Source organism: Sorex araneus, chromosome 4, assembly GCF_027595985.1.
Source record: "Sorex araneus isolate mSorAra2 chromosome 4, mSorAra2.pri, whole genome shotgun sequence".
In the NCBI taxonomy this organism is placed as follows: Eukaryota; Metazoa; Chordata; class Mammalia; order Eulipotyphla; family Soricidae; genus Sorex; species Sorex araneus.
Genome location: NC_073305.1, coordinates 194,990,125 through 195,005,985, shown reverse-complemented (window position 1 = coordinate 195,005,985; position 15,861 = coordinate 194,990,125). Strand labels below are relative to the sequence as shown.

At 44.9% G+C, this 15,861-nt stretch overlaps 1 protein-coding gene across 1 annotated transcript; it reads left to right on the top strand.

The window, feature by feature from the left end:
- Positions 1-1,743: 1,743 nt before the first annotated feature.
- Positions 1,744-2,679, top strand: LOC129404394 (olfactory receptor 2AE1-like). The gene has a single exon (XM_055136773.1). It carries the CDS (start codon positions 1,744-1,746, stop codon positions 2,677-2,679), a length of 936 nt encoding a protein of 311 aa, XP_054992748.1.
- The last annotated feature ends 13,182 nt before the right edge of the window (positions 2,680-15,861 follow it).

The window sequence follows — 15,861 nt, the reverse complement described above, 5'->3', positions numbered from 1 at the left end:
TGACCATTTTCCTGCCCAACTCATTGGTGTTGAGTAGCAGCCAGCTCTGCCGATACTCTCCCTTCCCCTGGGCTCTTTTCATCTCTCCTACCACTGATCAGTGTGTGTGTTGTGCCCAATTAGGAAGGGCCCTGCTTCTGTGTGATAACCACAGCAACAAGTGAGCGGCAGTAGAAACTGGTCTAGTGTGCCCTTGATGGTGATAGCTCATGCTCGGGGGCTCCAGCATGTCCTTGATCTATCACACAGATTCATCATCCCTTCCAATTGCTAGCCGCACAGACTCTGAGGTCTAGCACCAGACACAGAGGTGACTGCATTGAAGGGGGAGGAGAAAGAAAGACAGAGAGAGAGAGACAGACAGAGAGAAAGAGGTGCCTGACATAGAGTAGAGGCAGGTAGGGTGAAATGCAGGGGATAATGGGAGGAAAACTGGGAACATTGGTATGGGAAATGGACACAGGTGGAGGGATGGTTGTTGGAACATTGTATATTTGGAACCCAATCATGAATAGCTTTTTGATGGTCTATCTCACAGTGATTCAATTAAGAGAAATGACTGCATTACTGTCACTGTCACTGTCACCCTGTTGCTCATCGATTTGCTCGAGCGGGCACCATTAATGTCTCTCATTGAGAGACTTATTGTTACTGTTTTTAACATATTCAATATGCATGGGTAGCTTGCCAGGCTCTGCCATGAGGGCTCAATACTCTTGGTAGCTTGCCGGGCTCTTCGAGAGGGGCGGAGGAATCGAACTCTGGTTGGCCGCTAGAAAGGTGAATGCCCAACAGCTGTGCTATCGCTCCAGTCCTTCCCCTTCGATAGCTCAGCTGGTAGAGCGGAGGACTGTAGACTGCATTACACAGAGTCTTAACCAGATCACAGTCCCTAGAGGTAAGGTTCAGTGTATACTATTAAATGAATATGTAAAATGAGTATTTACTTTTTTTTTTGTTTTGGGACACACACAGCTGTGCTCAGTGAGTATTCCTGGCTTTGTGCTCAGAGATCACTCCTGATGGTGTTTGAGGGACTAGATGGGGTGTTGGAAATTGAACCCGTATTGGCCACATGGAGGGCAAGTGCCATATCCACTCTACTATCCCTCCAGTCACAAATATTTAAGATTTCTTAGTGGTTCAATTTTCAGGTTGAGTCCTGATTGATATAATAAGCAAAAATATAAGTGTGTAGTTTTAATGCACAGAACACATAAAATTAACATGCATATATGCTTAGAAATTCTATTATATGTGGGTTTCTGCATGTATAAAAGTGTACATGTGTGTATATATATATATAGTTCATGTTTAATGATAAGGAACTAGTTGAAGCTTGCTACTTTAGAGTTTATAAACTTGGGTGGAAGTCTTGAGGGCAGCTCTTGATTGCTAGAGCCCTAGGTTCCAGCACCGGGAACAGCAGGAACACTGGAGCACTGGTAGAGCATCCCTCTGCATGGAACTGAGAGCATCCTCCAAACACTGGATGGTGTGACCTGAGACTCAAATTAGAAGTCCATAAATACGGGAATTTCTGAATTTCCTGTAAGAAAAACTAGTTAGGTTCTGTCTCTCTTTATGATGCTTTAATTTAGAATTGTTGAATAGTAATAGAAACACTCTTCTTTCAAAACTTTCAGAATAAAATGTACCTGGTGTTAAGTATACTAAATCTGAGATTTCTAATATATATAATTTTTATCTCCACTTCCTGTGTCCGAACGACTGGGAAGGGTGATGAGGCAGAGCAATCAGTCCTCGCTGGCCGACTTCATCCTCGAAGGGCTCTTCGATGACTCTCTCACCCACGTCTTTCTTTTCTCCTTGACCATGGTGGTCGCCCTTGTTGCTCTGAGTGGCAATTCCCTGACCATCCTCCTCATCTGTGCTGACCGTCGGCTGCACACCCCCATGTACTTCCTGCTCAGCCAGCTGTCCCTCATGGACCTAATGGTCCTCATCACCATCATCCCCAAGATGGCTGCCAACTACCTGTCAGGCAGGAAGTCCATCTCCTTCGTGGGCTGTGCCACCCAGCACTTCCTCTACTTGGCAGTTGGAGGGGCCGAATGTGTGCTCCTGACTCTCATGTCCTATGACCGTTATGTTGCCATCTGTCACCCACTGCATTATGCTGTTATCATGAGCAGGAAGGTGGCTCTGATGATGGCTGTTACGTCATGGTTGGCAGCATCCATGAACTCCTTCATTCATACCATAATCTTGATGCATTTCCCTTTCTGTGGGTCTCGAACAATCCACCACTTCTATTGTGAGTTTCCTGCTGTTGTGAAATTGGTATGCGGAGACATCACTGAGTATGAGAAGACTGTTTATATCAGTGGGATCATGTTCCTCCTCTTCCCAATTCTCTTGGTCTCTATCTCCTATGGCTTCATCATACACAGTGTCATTCAGATGAGATCTGCTGGGAGTAAGAGAAATGCCTTTGCCACTTGTAGCTCTCATCTGACTGTGGTTTCTTTCTGGTTTGGTACCTGCATCTTCTCATATATGAGACCCAGATCCCAGCGCACTCCACTGCAAGATAAGGTTGGTTCCGTGTTCTATAGCATCATCACCCCGGCCCTGAATCCTATGATTTATACTCTCCGCAATAAGGATGTGGCTAAGGCTGTGAAGAGGGTGCTGGGGAGACATGTGGTCATTTAAAGACTCTAGTTGTAGTTGCCTTGTGTACTGAGTAGAATACTGTAAGATTCTCAATCTGGATAAGACCGAAGCTTTTAGAGTTTGGTATCAAGATGTCCTCCAATTGCTTAAAAGTAAGGTGGTTAATACACAATTCTTGCATTCTAACTTGGTTTTGGGGATCTAAGTCTCATAGACTATCATGTTATTTGTTGTGCCATTATACTAAACTTGTCCTTTATATTGGCAGCATAAAGCACAATTAGTTTTCACTTCTTTTTGTTTTTGTTTTTGTGTCACACCCAGTGATCTTCAGGAATTACTCCTGGTTCTGCACTTAGGAATTAATCATGGCTTTGCTCAGGGAACTATATGAGATGCTGGGGATCAAATCCGGGTCAGCTGCATGCAAGGAAGACGCCCTCCTCACTGTACTATCGCTCTGGCCCCATGATTTTATTTCCAAACAATTTGTAAGGTTGGAAAACCCAAAAGAACCTGGGGGTAGGGTCACACACATTTTTCTGTATCTCTTTAGACACATATGAATCTATGGCCATACAAAAAGTTAAAGGTTACAGATATTTTATTACAAGTGCTTTTACAAATCTTGAGAGACAGGTGAAGCAGAAAATACTAGTTATGGTTTTTAAAAGTTGGAGTTTGAGTGTTGTGTCTCGTGAGTGTAAACTCATGGTTCAACATGGACATCTCTCTCATTGTTGAAGTAATGAGAACCCCCCCCCCTTTTGGGGGGTTGTCACACCCGGCGATGCACAGTGGTTACTCCTGGCTCATGCACTCAGGAATTAACTCCTGGCGGTGCTCAGGGGACCATAATAGATCCTGGGAATTGAACCCAGGTTGTCTGCATGGGAGGCAAACACTCCACCCGCTGTTCTATCACTCCCTCCCCAAGAAAAGCCCCTTCTAAGGCCCTAATTCTACTGATGACTTAATCATCTCCCAAGGGACCTCACCTCCAATATTGGGGGTTAGGTTAAGACATAAGATTTAGTGAGATGTAGTACAGTGAGTAGGCGCTTGCCTTGCGTATGCCCAGGTTTGATCCCAGGAATCCCACATGGTCCTCTGAGCACCACAAGGAATAATTTCTTCATTGCTGAGTGCAGAGCCAGGAGTAGTTGCCAGGTTGGCCCCAAACAAAACAAAAGTGATCAAAGAAAGACCCCAAATAAAAACCCATAAAAGTTTTTCTGTCACACAAAGATTCAGTGAACAGTGCAGAAAGGGCAATATAGAAACAATTTAGATCGTTTTGAATGCGAATTTACAGTGGCAACGATAGTCTGTTATCCGGATTCTGGCCAGTTGACCCTGGCAAACTGGGGTAGGATTACCCAGCCACCGGACTTACTCTCTAGAAAAGAAGGAGTAGGAGAGGGACAAGTCTCTGCCCTGACTCTCTGCGCACCGCGGCCACCCACATCGCCACCACTGAGAAAGAACCACACAGAAGGGGGAGAGTTGGAGGTCAAACAACTCTCATTTTATTGGCTCTTACACACTGATTTTTATAGTCAAACCTTAGGGTGGTGTGAATATTATGGACACCTGGTTACAACTCTTGACATAAACATTTTGCTGTGCCCTTTACAGATGTTATCTAATGATTTATGTTCCCTGCCTCTCAAGATCTGGCATGCTAGCTTCACACAAGTGGTGACTTTCAAGTTTCATTCCATTATCTCCTCAACCAGGGCGCCTTTCTGGGTGGAGGGCTGGCACAGGGCCTTAGGGGTCGGGCCTGTCTTAGGTTGCCTCCTCTAAGGTCTTACTCGTCTCTGGCTCTCTGACCTAGTGTTTCTACCCGCGTGGTGGCTATGAGGCACACTCACGCACTCCTTCCATGGCCACCTGCACCCAAGCTCCATCTCCTGGTCGAGGGTCTGCAAGTTTATCTATTGCACGGGTGAGCATCACCACGGCTCCAAATTGGGTACTTATCATCAGAACAAGGCGGTTTATAATACATGGCCCAAGTGTTACAAGTAGCAATAGCAAAATGACCGGTCTAGGCAGGGAAGACAAAAGTGTGGTAAGCCAGGGTGACATGCTAAACCATCTCTCAAACCATCTTTCTTGTGCCTCACACTCCCTCTTTCACTTAGCTAACCCATCTCTCAACATAGCTATAGAATCACGTACAACTCCAGTGTGGTCAGCTTAAAAACAACACTCTTCCCTAATGCGGTGCACCCCCCCCTTACAACATTAATAAGTCCAGTCGTTTCCTGTTCTGCAATGCCACCTCTGATAGGGACATCAGGGATTTCTCAAGATGATTGGTGGAGGTCTCGATCCTCTCCAAGTCGTCATCAATGGCTGCTAGGAGGGATGAGAATCTGCTCTACTGGGTCGCGAGTGAAGTGATACCAGTCCCGGCTCCCGCCAGTCCAATTACAAACAGCGTGGCTATGGTTAGAGTGGTTATCACTTCCCTCTTCTGAGGTTATCCGTGGGGGGTAGAGAATCTCCTTTATAGTAAAGGATTCGGGGGAGCACAGTAACCATCACACAAAATTTATCTAAATTTTCAATAACAGCAGTGGACAGAAAAGGGGTTATACCAGTACAAAAGCATGCCCACCACCCAGATGGAGGTGGAATCATCCATTTTTCTGACTCAATATCGGTTCCTACCCCATTGGCACACAGACGCTGCTCTTCTATTGGGATTGTGCCCAAACAGAGTCCCTTCCCCCTAAATCCCTGTAAGGTGATTTTCCCCTCTATCACCTCCTCAAGCACATTGCTTTGGGTTAGGCTCACTGGAGAAGATGACTTTGCCGTTCAATCCAATGGCCTCATAAAAGGGAGGACGTGTAGTAAGACATAGCCAGCAGGAATGGGTTAAGTTTGGGGCAGAAGCATTAAGGAGTTAATAACTACCTTCTACCATGTTAATCATGGGATCTCGCCAGGAGGGTTTTGGGGTGGTTGATTTAGAAATAAGATTTGACGTGGGTGCTAATGTTCGAGCCTTGTAACATGAACCGGGGTATGTTCAGAAGTGGGCGTTTGCGTTTGCTTCATAGCAGGGGTCTGGTTAGGCCTGGGAGTGGGTATTTGCTTTTGCTTTGTAGCAAGGATTGGGGTAGGTCTGAGAGTGAGTAGCTTTGCAGAGGGCATGGGTGGCTTTGCAGGGGGTGCATGTAACCACGCAGGGAGTGCGGGGACTGCATGGAGTGCCTTTTTGGGGCCAACATTAGCATGCAATTCAAGCGGTAACACTCTAAGTTCCAGCATAAACACCACACCCAGGTCAGTACCTGTGGCATACAATCTAAGTCCCCAGGTATTTCCTGAGTACCAGCTGGTAGCCTTCTCCGCTATCTCAGTAAAGCTCACTTCTACAGGTAAACACTTTCCCCTACATTTTCCCCAATTCGTTCCAGCCCATTTCTTTGTAACCTTAATAAGGTCATCCTTGTATGGTGGCTGCCAGCCTATATGTCCAGTACTAACACAGTCCCAGCTTTTGCAAAAGTAGTCTGATACACCTCCACATTTCCCATGGTTTCTTGTTCCAAGGCACACATAAAAATAGTGCCTCTGAATCCCCACATTAGGCCCTGGACCTTGGCACCCATAGTCCAGTTGTCTTGGGTTTTGGATAGACATATCCCACTCGAGCTCTATCAGGTCACATAGGTCGAATCTAATCTTGGGGAACCAGGTCCCAACCGGATGTTGTTCTGTGATTGAGACCACCAGTCTGTCGCTCCCCACTAGGCTGAGTTCCCAGGTGAGATTGTATGGCTTAAATTCGGCAGCATCCATGGGGACCACAAGGAATATCATGGTCCAGAAAGGGATTGCCTTCTAGAGATTAGGCAGAAGGGATATCTTCCTCAAAGGCACTATCACACCCCTGGGTATTGTCCGGACCTACATATTTTAGGGTCCTTGCAGGCACCCAGATAAGTTGGGGCTCAGAAACAGGGAATACACACCCAAAACCTCGACCCAAGGTAATGAGTGGGTCTGGGCCTTTCCATTGCTATGTGGAGGGATCTTTCCATCAGACCAGAATCTATGGTCATGCCTCCTGTTGTTGTCTGTGCTGGTGAAAAGGCGTGTGGGAATCTTCTTTTGAAAAATGTAATATATTTAGTGAGAAGAGTGCAAGCCCTAACTGCTAGTGAGGGCTGGCTTGCCCTTTTTGTTTTAAAACCTGTTTTTTCAGGGTTTGATTACATCACTGTACAATTGCTTGTCCCTGTGGGTTGTATGGTATACCAGTAAAATGCTGGATGTCCCATTTTTCAGGAAATACTGAAATGTTTTACTAGTGAAGCAGGGGACATTATCAGTTTTAACTTTAGCTGGTAGCCCAGGGTGGCAAAGCACTGTAGGTAATGGGAGATGATGTGCTTTGGCATTTCTCCAGTGTGGGCAGGAGCCCAGCAGGCCTTAGAGCATGTATCCACACTCACAAAGATGTATTTTAATTTGTCAAATAATGCATAGTGGGTAAAATCCGTTTGCCAAAGGGTGTTGAGCTTGAGCCCATTGGGTTGACCACGGGCCCTTGCAAAGGCAGGACTTGTCAAAAGGGTTTGCAGGTGACGCAAGTCCTGACAATTCGATTTAGTTCTGACACGGCTATATTTGGTAAACGCACCTTCAGCCCTCTCCAATTATCGAGGGTAAGTTGATGTAGGGCCTCAGCGTGATCTCCTGGCCTATCTTGCCACTTCACTTAAGAGGCCAGTTGGTCTGCTTGGGAGTTTCCCTCAGATAAGAGCCCCTGCAGTCCTTGGTGCCCTCTAAGTTCACCTAAGAGGGTGTTCTCTTTTTTTGCAATTCAGTACTTGCCTGGATCATAAGCGGTGTAATGGGTTTGTCATCTAGCCTGATATAAGAAAATGGTAGGCCTGGCAGTAAATTAGATACATGTAAAGAATCTGTAAACAAGTTCATAGGCTGTGGAACTTTCTGTAAGGCTATGACCACAGCAAAGAGTTCTTTGAATAATCTGCGCCAGTGCACTCATGTAAGTAAGAGATAACCTCATGCCCTCTAATGATAATGGCTACTCCTCTCTGTCCACCATTTGTGTACACTTCTATACCACCCTTTATGGGTTTGTTTTGAAATAAAGTAGGATCTTTCCAGTCTAGGCGGGAAAAGGCGAATACCCATCTATATGGCCCATAGTGGCAAGCGATCTTTCCTTGGAATAGTTCAAGGGTACTGCCATTCTATCATTGTCACTCATTGTCCATTGCAGGTCTCCAAGCCGCGAGGGAACAATTATTGTATTTGGCTCTTGGACATAATGCCGAAGTGCTAGGTCCCTGCCTCATTGGATTAGGTCAGCCATCTGATCCCTAGGGGAATAAACTCTGGGACATCCCCCAAGTGACAGGTGTACCCACTGGAGGGGGTCTCCTTCCTGGACGATTACTGCTAACAGAGTTCCTTTGCCTGCAATTATCAAGAGCTCTAGCTCTTTTTTGGAGTCAAACCAGTTCAGAGAAGCTCTGTCCAAGGCCCTCTGAACCTCTCCTAGCGCAGCTCTTTCCGTAGGCCCTCCCGAGTTCAAAAACATCTGCCAGCTCTCATACTCTCAATACTGAGAACAAGGGGGCAAGCTGTCCTGAGGAAATAGGGATCCAGGTTCAGAGCCAGTTAATCTCTCCTAAGAGTCTTTGCATCTCAGGGAGAGTATAGGTTTCCTGTACACTGAGCTGGGGCTTTAGAGGAGTAGCATGGTAGAGCCAGATCATAGTGCCAAGGATGGAAAAAGGGGCCACCTTCTGAACCTTATCAGGGACGATGTCCAAACCCTCTTCTTTCAAGAGCTCCTGGAGTTTCTGATAAATCCGGCTAATGGTGGCCTCGTTGGAACTCCCTAGGCTAACATCATCTCTGTAGATGTATAGAACTACCTCTTTCATCTCTTGTATAGGTCTCAATGATGATGCCACATACTGTTGACAAAAGGAGGGGCTATATGCCATGCCTTGGGGCAGTACTGTCCATTCATTTATCTCATCTGGCCCCACCTTATGAACTGGGAACTGGGGAGCACTGCTCTACACAGAGCTCTCCAGTCGGCAGTAGTGCAGGGCTGATGGGCTAGGCCTTGAAGGATGGTGTCAGCCCACAGGGAGTTGGGCCCATCCTCAGCCACTGCCTTTTTTAGCTCTTTCAAGTCCCCAGGTTCCCATGGATACCACGCTGCCTGCCGGGCTACCCCGGGGTTGAGATTAACCAGGAAGGCTCATCGTGGTTTCCAATAGCTCCTCTCCAGTGTTGGGTCAAAAAAGAGAATAGAGGGTCCTTCTGGAGGGGCAGGAGGGGCAGTGGGGCGAACAGGCTCAGGTCTATCTCCCCCATGAATTTCTCCAGCTATCTCATCTTCTATGTCCTGATCAGTAAGGGGCAGCCCTGCGACAGCTGGTTTTTTAGTATCTGGAGAGGCCCACTCTCTTTCCTCCCAGAAACATGATTTTAAAGCTGCTGTTGTTGCATGCACTGGCAAACCAAGTTGAAACAGAGATAAACAAATGGGACTATATTAAACTAAAGAGCTTCTGCACCTCAAAAGATACAGTGACCAGAATACAAAGACAATCTACACAATGGGAAAGGATATTTCCCTAATACCTATCAGATAAGGGGTTGATATCAAGGGTATATAAAGCACTGGTTGAACTCTACAAGCGGAAAACATTGAACCCCTTCAGATAATCGGGCAAAGAAATGAACAGAAACTTTTCCAAGGAAGAGATACGAATGGCCAAAAGGCACATGAATAAGTGCTCTACATCACTAATCATCAGGGAGATGCAGATCAAAACAACGATGAGATACCACCTCACACCACAGAGACTGGCACACATCCAAAAGAAGAAAAGCAACCACTGTTGGAGAGGATGTGGGGAGAAAGGGACCCTTCTACACTGCTGGTGGAAATGCTGACTGTTTCAACACTTTTGGAAAACAATTCTCAAAAAATTAGAAATTGAGCTCCCATTTGACCCAGCAATACCACTGCTGGGAATATATCCCAGAGAAGCAAAAAAGTATAGTCTAAATGACATCTGCACTATTTACAATAGTCAGAAATTGGAAAAAACCCGAGTGCCCTAGAACAGATGACTGGTTGAAGAAACTTTTGTACATCTATACAATAGAATACTATGCAGCTGTTAGAAAAATGAGGTCATGAACTTTGTATATAAGTGGATCAGCATGGAAAGTATCATGCTAAGTGAAATGAGTCAGAAAGAGAGAGATAGACATAGAAAGATTGCACTCATCTGTGGAATATAGAATAAGTAGGAGACTAACACCCAAGAATAGTAGAAATTAGTACCAGGAGGTTGACTTCATGGCTTGGAAGCTGGCCTCACAGTCTGGGGAGAGGGCAACTCAGATAGAGAAGGGAACACCAAGTAAAATGTGGTTGGAGGTCATGTGGGGGAAGGGTGATGCGTACTGATTGTAGACTAGAGACTGAACACAATGGCCACTCAACACCTTTATTGCAAACCACAACACCTAATTAGAGAGAGGGAACAAAAGGGAATACCCTGCCACAGTGGCAGGGTGGGGTGGGGAGAGATCTGATTGGAGGAGTGGGAGGGATGTTGGGTTTATTTGTGGTGGAGAATGGGTACTGGTGAAGGGATGGGTTCTCGAACTTTGTATGAGGGAAACAAGAGCACAAAAATGTATAAATCTGTAACTGTACCCTCACGGTGATTCACTAATTAAAAATAAATAAATTAAAAAAATAAAGCTGCTATTGTTGCATGCAAACCTGATGGGGGAATTTTGCCTGTTTTTTCTGTCTGTCTCCTGAAAAGCTTTTCTACCTGATCCCAGGTATCTCAGGAGAAGAGATCCCCAGTGGGAACCCACGGAACTACCTGAAGGATAGCGCCCCAGATCTTAGCTGCCCTATCTTCAGAGAATTCTAGACCCCAGCTCTTTAGCAGATAATGTAGAGCTTTCAGAATCGGGTGATGCACTTTCTGAATGGAGTTGCTCATGATATTAGGGAATCTAGTAGGGTCAAGAAGTTTAGGATAGATGATGGTCCCACTAGGAGACCACTGAGGCAGAGGAAAGAATATAGAGGAGAGGCTCAGCAGTGGCTGCAATAAATTGTGATGGATGGATGCTTGTTAATGAGTTCCTGCCAGTTGCACAGTTTTTCTTTTGCTGGGGAAGCGAGTTCATCTGGGGTTCGAGGCTGTGACCCCCTAGTTCTCTCATGGGTGTCTTCTACCTGTGAGTGCCCTAGTGGCATTTAAGTGCTCGACCCCTGCCCGCGGGGAGAAAGGCAGTTGCTGCTGGCCTAATGGTAGCAACATTCGAAAATACACACAGCGATAATGAGAAATATGCCAGAAAAAGATGATACGTAAGCCAACGTCGTGTGGCGAAATACAGATATACGAGACAGATGCTAGGCACCCCATAGGCAGGGGGAGAAGAGAAAAATAAAGTGAGAACTGATGGAATCAGTCCTGACCCGAGGAGGACTCTTCTGATAGTCTGCCTTACTATTGGGGGAAGAACTCTAGCTCCAGTTCATTCTCTCTGCCTGAATTACCAGCCTGGTGTCTCCAATGCAGTCTCCTATTTTACTGCATGGATTCGGGGTTGTCAGGGGATCATACCTTGTTCCAACGACTTCCGTGCTGTCCACGTACACGCCGTCCCTGTTCTGTGCGCCGGATGTCAGGATCCTGGCCAGTCGACACTGGCAAACTGGGGTAGGATACGCCAGCCACCAGACTTATTCCCTGTAGAAGAGGGAGTGGGAGAGGGAGAAGACTCTGCCCTGACCCTCTGCGCACCTCGGCCGCCCCCATCACAGCCACCGAGAAAGAGCCACACAGAGGAAGGAGAGTTGGAGGTCAAGCAACTCTCATTATATTGGCTCTTACACACTGATTTTTAAAAAAATTATTTATTTTTTAATTAATGAGTCACACAGAGGGTACAGTTACAGATTCACACGTTTTCGTGCTTGGTTTTCCCTCATGCAATGTTTAAGAGCCCATTCCTCCACCAGTGTCCATTCCCCGCCACCAAGAACCCAGTATCCCTCCCACTCCCCCATTCCCATCCCCCCATCCCACCTCTGTGTCGGGGCATTCCAATTTAATATCTGTCTTTCCTTTTGGGTGTTGACACACTGATTTTTATAGTCAAACTTTAGAGTGGTGTGGATACTATGGACACCTGGTTATCAACTCTTGACATAAACATTTTGCTAGGCTCTTTACAAATATTAGCTAATGATTTATGTTCCCTGCCTCTCAAGGTAGGGCATGCTAGCTTCAGACAAGTGGTGACTTTCAAGTTTCATCCCGTTATCTCCTCAACCAGGGCGCCTTTCTGGGTGGGTTGCTGGCACAGGGCCTTAGCGCCCTGTTTGAAGAGAGCCTGCTCCTGTTTCTAAGGGCAGGGGGTTTGGACAGGGTCTCAGGCTGCCTGCTGAGACCCCAACAGTCTGTGAAATAGTAGCAGGAGTTGGAATCTTTTCACATAATTCTTTTCATTATTAAAAGCATATTCCAGATGTGCAATCGGAGAATATATGAAGGTATTAACTAAAATGTGTTAGATCTTCAAATTTTTGTGAACCACAGAGTTCAGGTGGGGAATATATAGTTTGCATTCATGCACATTAATGGTTAATGTGTTATATTTTCAATATTTATTGAGTTCCTGCTATACCAGGTATTTATCAGTGAACAAAAAACAATGATTTTTGTCTTTGTTAAACTCAACATGTTTTTGTTTTTTGGGTCACACCTGGTGACGTTCAGAGGTTACTCCCGTCTCTGCAGTCAGGAATGACTCCTGGTGGTGCTCCAGAGACCATCCAAGATGCTTTGTGTTAAACCTGGGCAGCCGCAAGGTAGGCAAGCACCCTATTTGCTGTATTATAGCTCCAGCCCCATACTGAACATTATGCATGTGTATGTGTGTGCCCTCCACTCTATTCATCGTGTTTTCATTGGCTTGTTTCTCATCACCCTGCTAATGCTACTGATATGAATATCATCGCAAATTTTCCTATGTTTATAAATTTATTTTACAAACAGAGGCTCGAGAGATAGTACAGCATGTAAGGTACTTACCTTGCATGTGCTCAACCTGAGTTCAATCCCCGGCACCCCATAAAGTTCCTTGAGACCCATAAGGAGTGATCTCTGGACACAGAGCCAGGGTAAACCCTGAGGACAGTTGGTATTGCCCCAACCCCCAAAAATTATAAATAAAAATTATACTCACATGACTGGGCACCATCACCACATATAATACACCCAAAATAAGTGGGACTTATTCTAGGGATGCAAGTATGGTTTAACACAAGTACATCAATTAGTGTAATTCACTGAATATCTCCAGAGTGTATCACGGTACCACTGTATCACTGTCATCCTGTTGTTAATCGATTTGCTGGAGTGGGCGCCAGTAACAACTTCATTAGTTCCTGTTACATGCTAGTGTAGCCTGATGGCATACTGGGGGCTCTTCAGGGTCAGGGGGATGAGGACCATAATTGTTATTGTTTTTGGCATATTGAGTATGCCACAGGTAGCGTGCCAGGCTCTGCAGTGCGGGTGGGATACTCTGATAGCTTACTGGGCTGAGAGGGATGGAGGCTTTTGGGGCGGCCTCTAATTGCCTTTACAGGTGTTCCCAGTCAGGCATAATATATATTTCCCTGTAATCAAAGTAAAGTGATAGTAAAGTGAAATTTACCAGTTACACATGCGGGGTGGGGGGCTGGGGAAGTGGGGGGGGAGGTATACAGTGATTCTTGGTAGTGGAATATTTGCACTGGTGAAGGGATGGGTGTTGGAGCATTGTATAACTGAGACTTAAAATGAAAGCTTTGTAACTTTCCACATGGTGATTCAATAAAAGAATAAATTAATTAAAAAATAAAATAAAATAAAGTATTACATGTTAATATCTTTAAAAATGTATATATATTTCCCTCTATGATTTGTTGCCTACAGTCTGAATCCCATCAAATATGGTGTGGTAATTATGGAAAAATGAGTAAGGAGTATCTTATGATGTGTCCAGAAATATGTTCACTCATATGTGAAACTTGGCCCGAGCATGTGGAAAGTGGCCTGGAGCATGGCGGTGGTTGGCTTGTGGAAGTAAGTTGCTGGGGCATGTTCCCTTGGGGAGGGGAAGGCTCTCACCTGTCCCCTTCTGGGGCACTCTGAGTGAAAACAACCTGGTGCGGAGTGCAGTGGCATGGTTATGGACGCCTCATTTTATGTTCCCTTTGGGGAGAAGCAGCCATGAATTCTGGACGTGGCCGATGAGGAGATTATCTGGTGCCAGCAGGAGGTGGCTTGTGGCCATGATCCCTGGGTTGCTGAGTCTGGGGGAAGCAGGCAGAGGATCTCTGCTCCTGGGTCCCGTTGTGCCCAGAGTCTAAAGTCACAAAGTTCCTCATTACCTGGGTTCCGTGAAATTCACTCATGTGTGAGACCCAGCCCCAGTGCCACTCTCTGCAACCCAATCTCCAGAGTTAAGAATAAAAATTATGTAATCATTTCATTAGGTGAAGAAAAATACCTTTGACAAGATATAATTTGTTCGTGTGAAAAAGTCAGTAACATGGGAAGACTGTCACTGTTACTGTCATCCTGCTTCTCATCAATTTGCTTGAGCAGGTACCAATAACGTCTCCAAATGAGACTTGTTACTGTTCTTGGCATACCAAATATGCCACAGGTAGCTTGCCAGGCTCTGCCGTGCGGGTGGGATACTCTTGGTAGCTTGCTGGGCTCTCTGAGAGGAATGGAGCAGTCAAACCCGGGTTTGCAGTGTGCAAGGCAAATGCTCTACTCGCTGTGCTATCTCTCCAGCCCAACATGGGAAGACAACAAACATAATTCCTCATAATAAAACTCATTTTTGACAAATCTACTGAAAATTGTTACTTTAAATTCAGATTTTCAGAAAAGGGAAAAAAAGAAAAGGATATTCACTTAACCACTATTATTCAATATCTTGTAAATCCTAACCGAATGAATAGAATGAAACGAATTACGCAAAATTGTGCAAGTAGTAAAAGTCTCACTATATTCAAATTTCATGATAATATGCAGAGGGAAAATGTAAGAACCCTTAAAAAGCTGCTAGAAATGATGAACAAGTGCAGAAAGATATCAGATTACAAAATCAATTGCCAAAAATCTGCTGCATTTCTACACAAAAACTTAACATTGGAGGAAGAAAGAATAACAAAACAATTCCATTTCTATTTAAAAAGAATTAAACACCTAGAACAAAATTTCATCAGGAAAGTAAAATACATGGAGCTCGAAGAGTTAACAATCTATTGAAAAAACCTGAAGAAAGTGAAGAAATGAAAGGACAGCCTGTTTTCTTGGATTGAAAGAATGAACATTTAAATTTATTTGTTTTTTTTTCTTGCTTTTTGTGTCACACCCAGCGATGCTCAGGGCTTACTCCTGGCTTTGCACTCAGGAATCACTCCTGGCAGTGCTTGGGGGACCACATGGGATGCTGGGGATAGAACCCGCTTCCAAGGAAAATGCCTTACCCACTGTGCTATCGCTCTGGCCCCAGAATGAACATTTTAAAGTAGCCTTATTACCTCTCCATAATCACAGTCAGTAGAATCTCTATGAAATTTTTAGTGGCATTTAATTTTTAAAAAAACAGGACAAACAGTACTACAATTTGTATGCAGACATAAAAAGAACACAATTGGTCAAAGCCATCTTGAGCAACGAAAACAAAAATAGAGATTTCCTATGCCTAGAATTCAAGATTCTAAAAGACCCTCCCTTCAGTTATCCAAACAATATGGTTATTGCAAGAAATCTGTAACACAGATAAAAGAAAATTGCAAGAAATCTGTCACACAGATGAAAGGAAAAGAACTGAGAGTCCAGAAATCAACACACACACACACACACACACACACACACACATATGAACAGCTTAAAGAGGAGGCTAGACTATCCAAGAGAAAAAGGGTGTCATCTTCACTAAATTCTCTTAAGAACACTGGACAGCAACAAGCAAAAGACTTTAATTAGATCATGATCTTAACTTTTCCAAAGAAGACACAGAGGGTCAACAGGTATTTGTAAAGATATTCATTGCCACATATCAAGAAAACACAAGCAAAATTGCTAATGAGCA

Excerpts from the sequence above, each read along its gene's own strand:
- LOC129404394 (XM_055136773.1), top strand. The coding sequence starts at position 1,744 with ATGAGGCAGAGCAATCAGTCCTCGCTGGCCGACTTCATCCTCGAAGGG.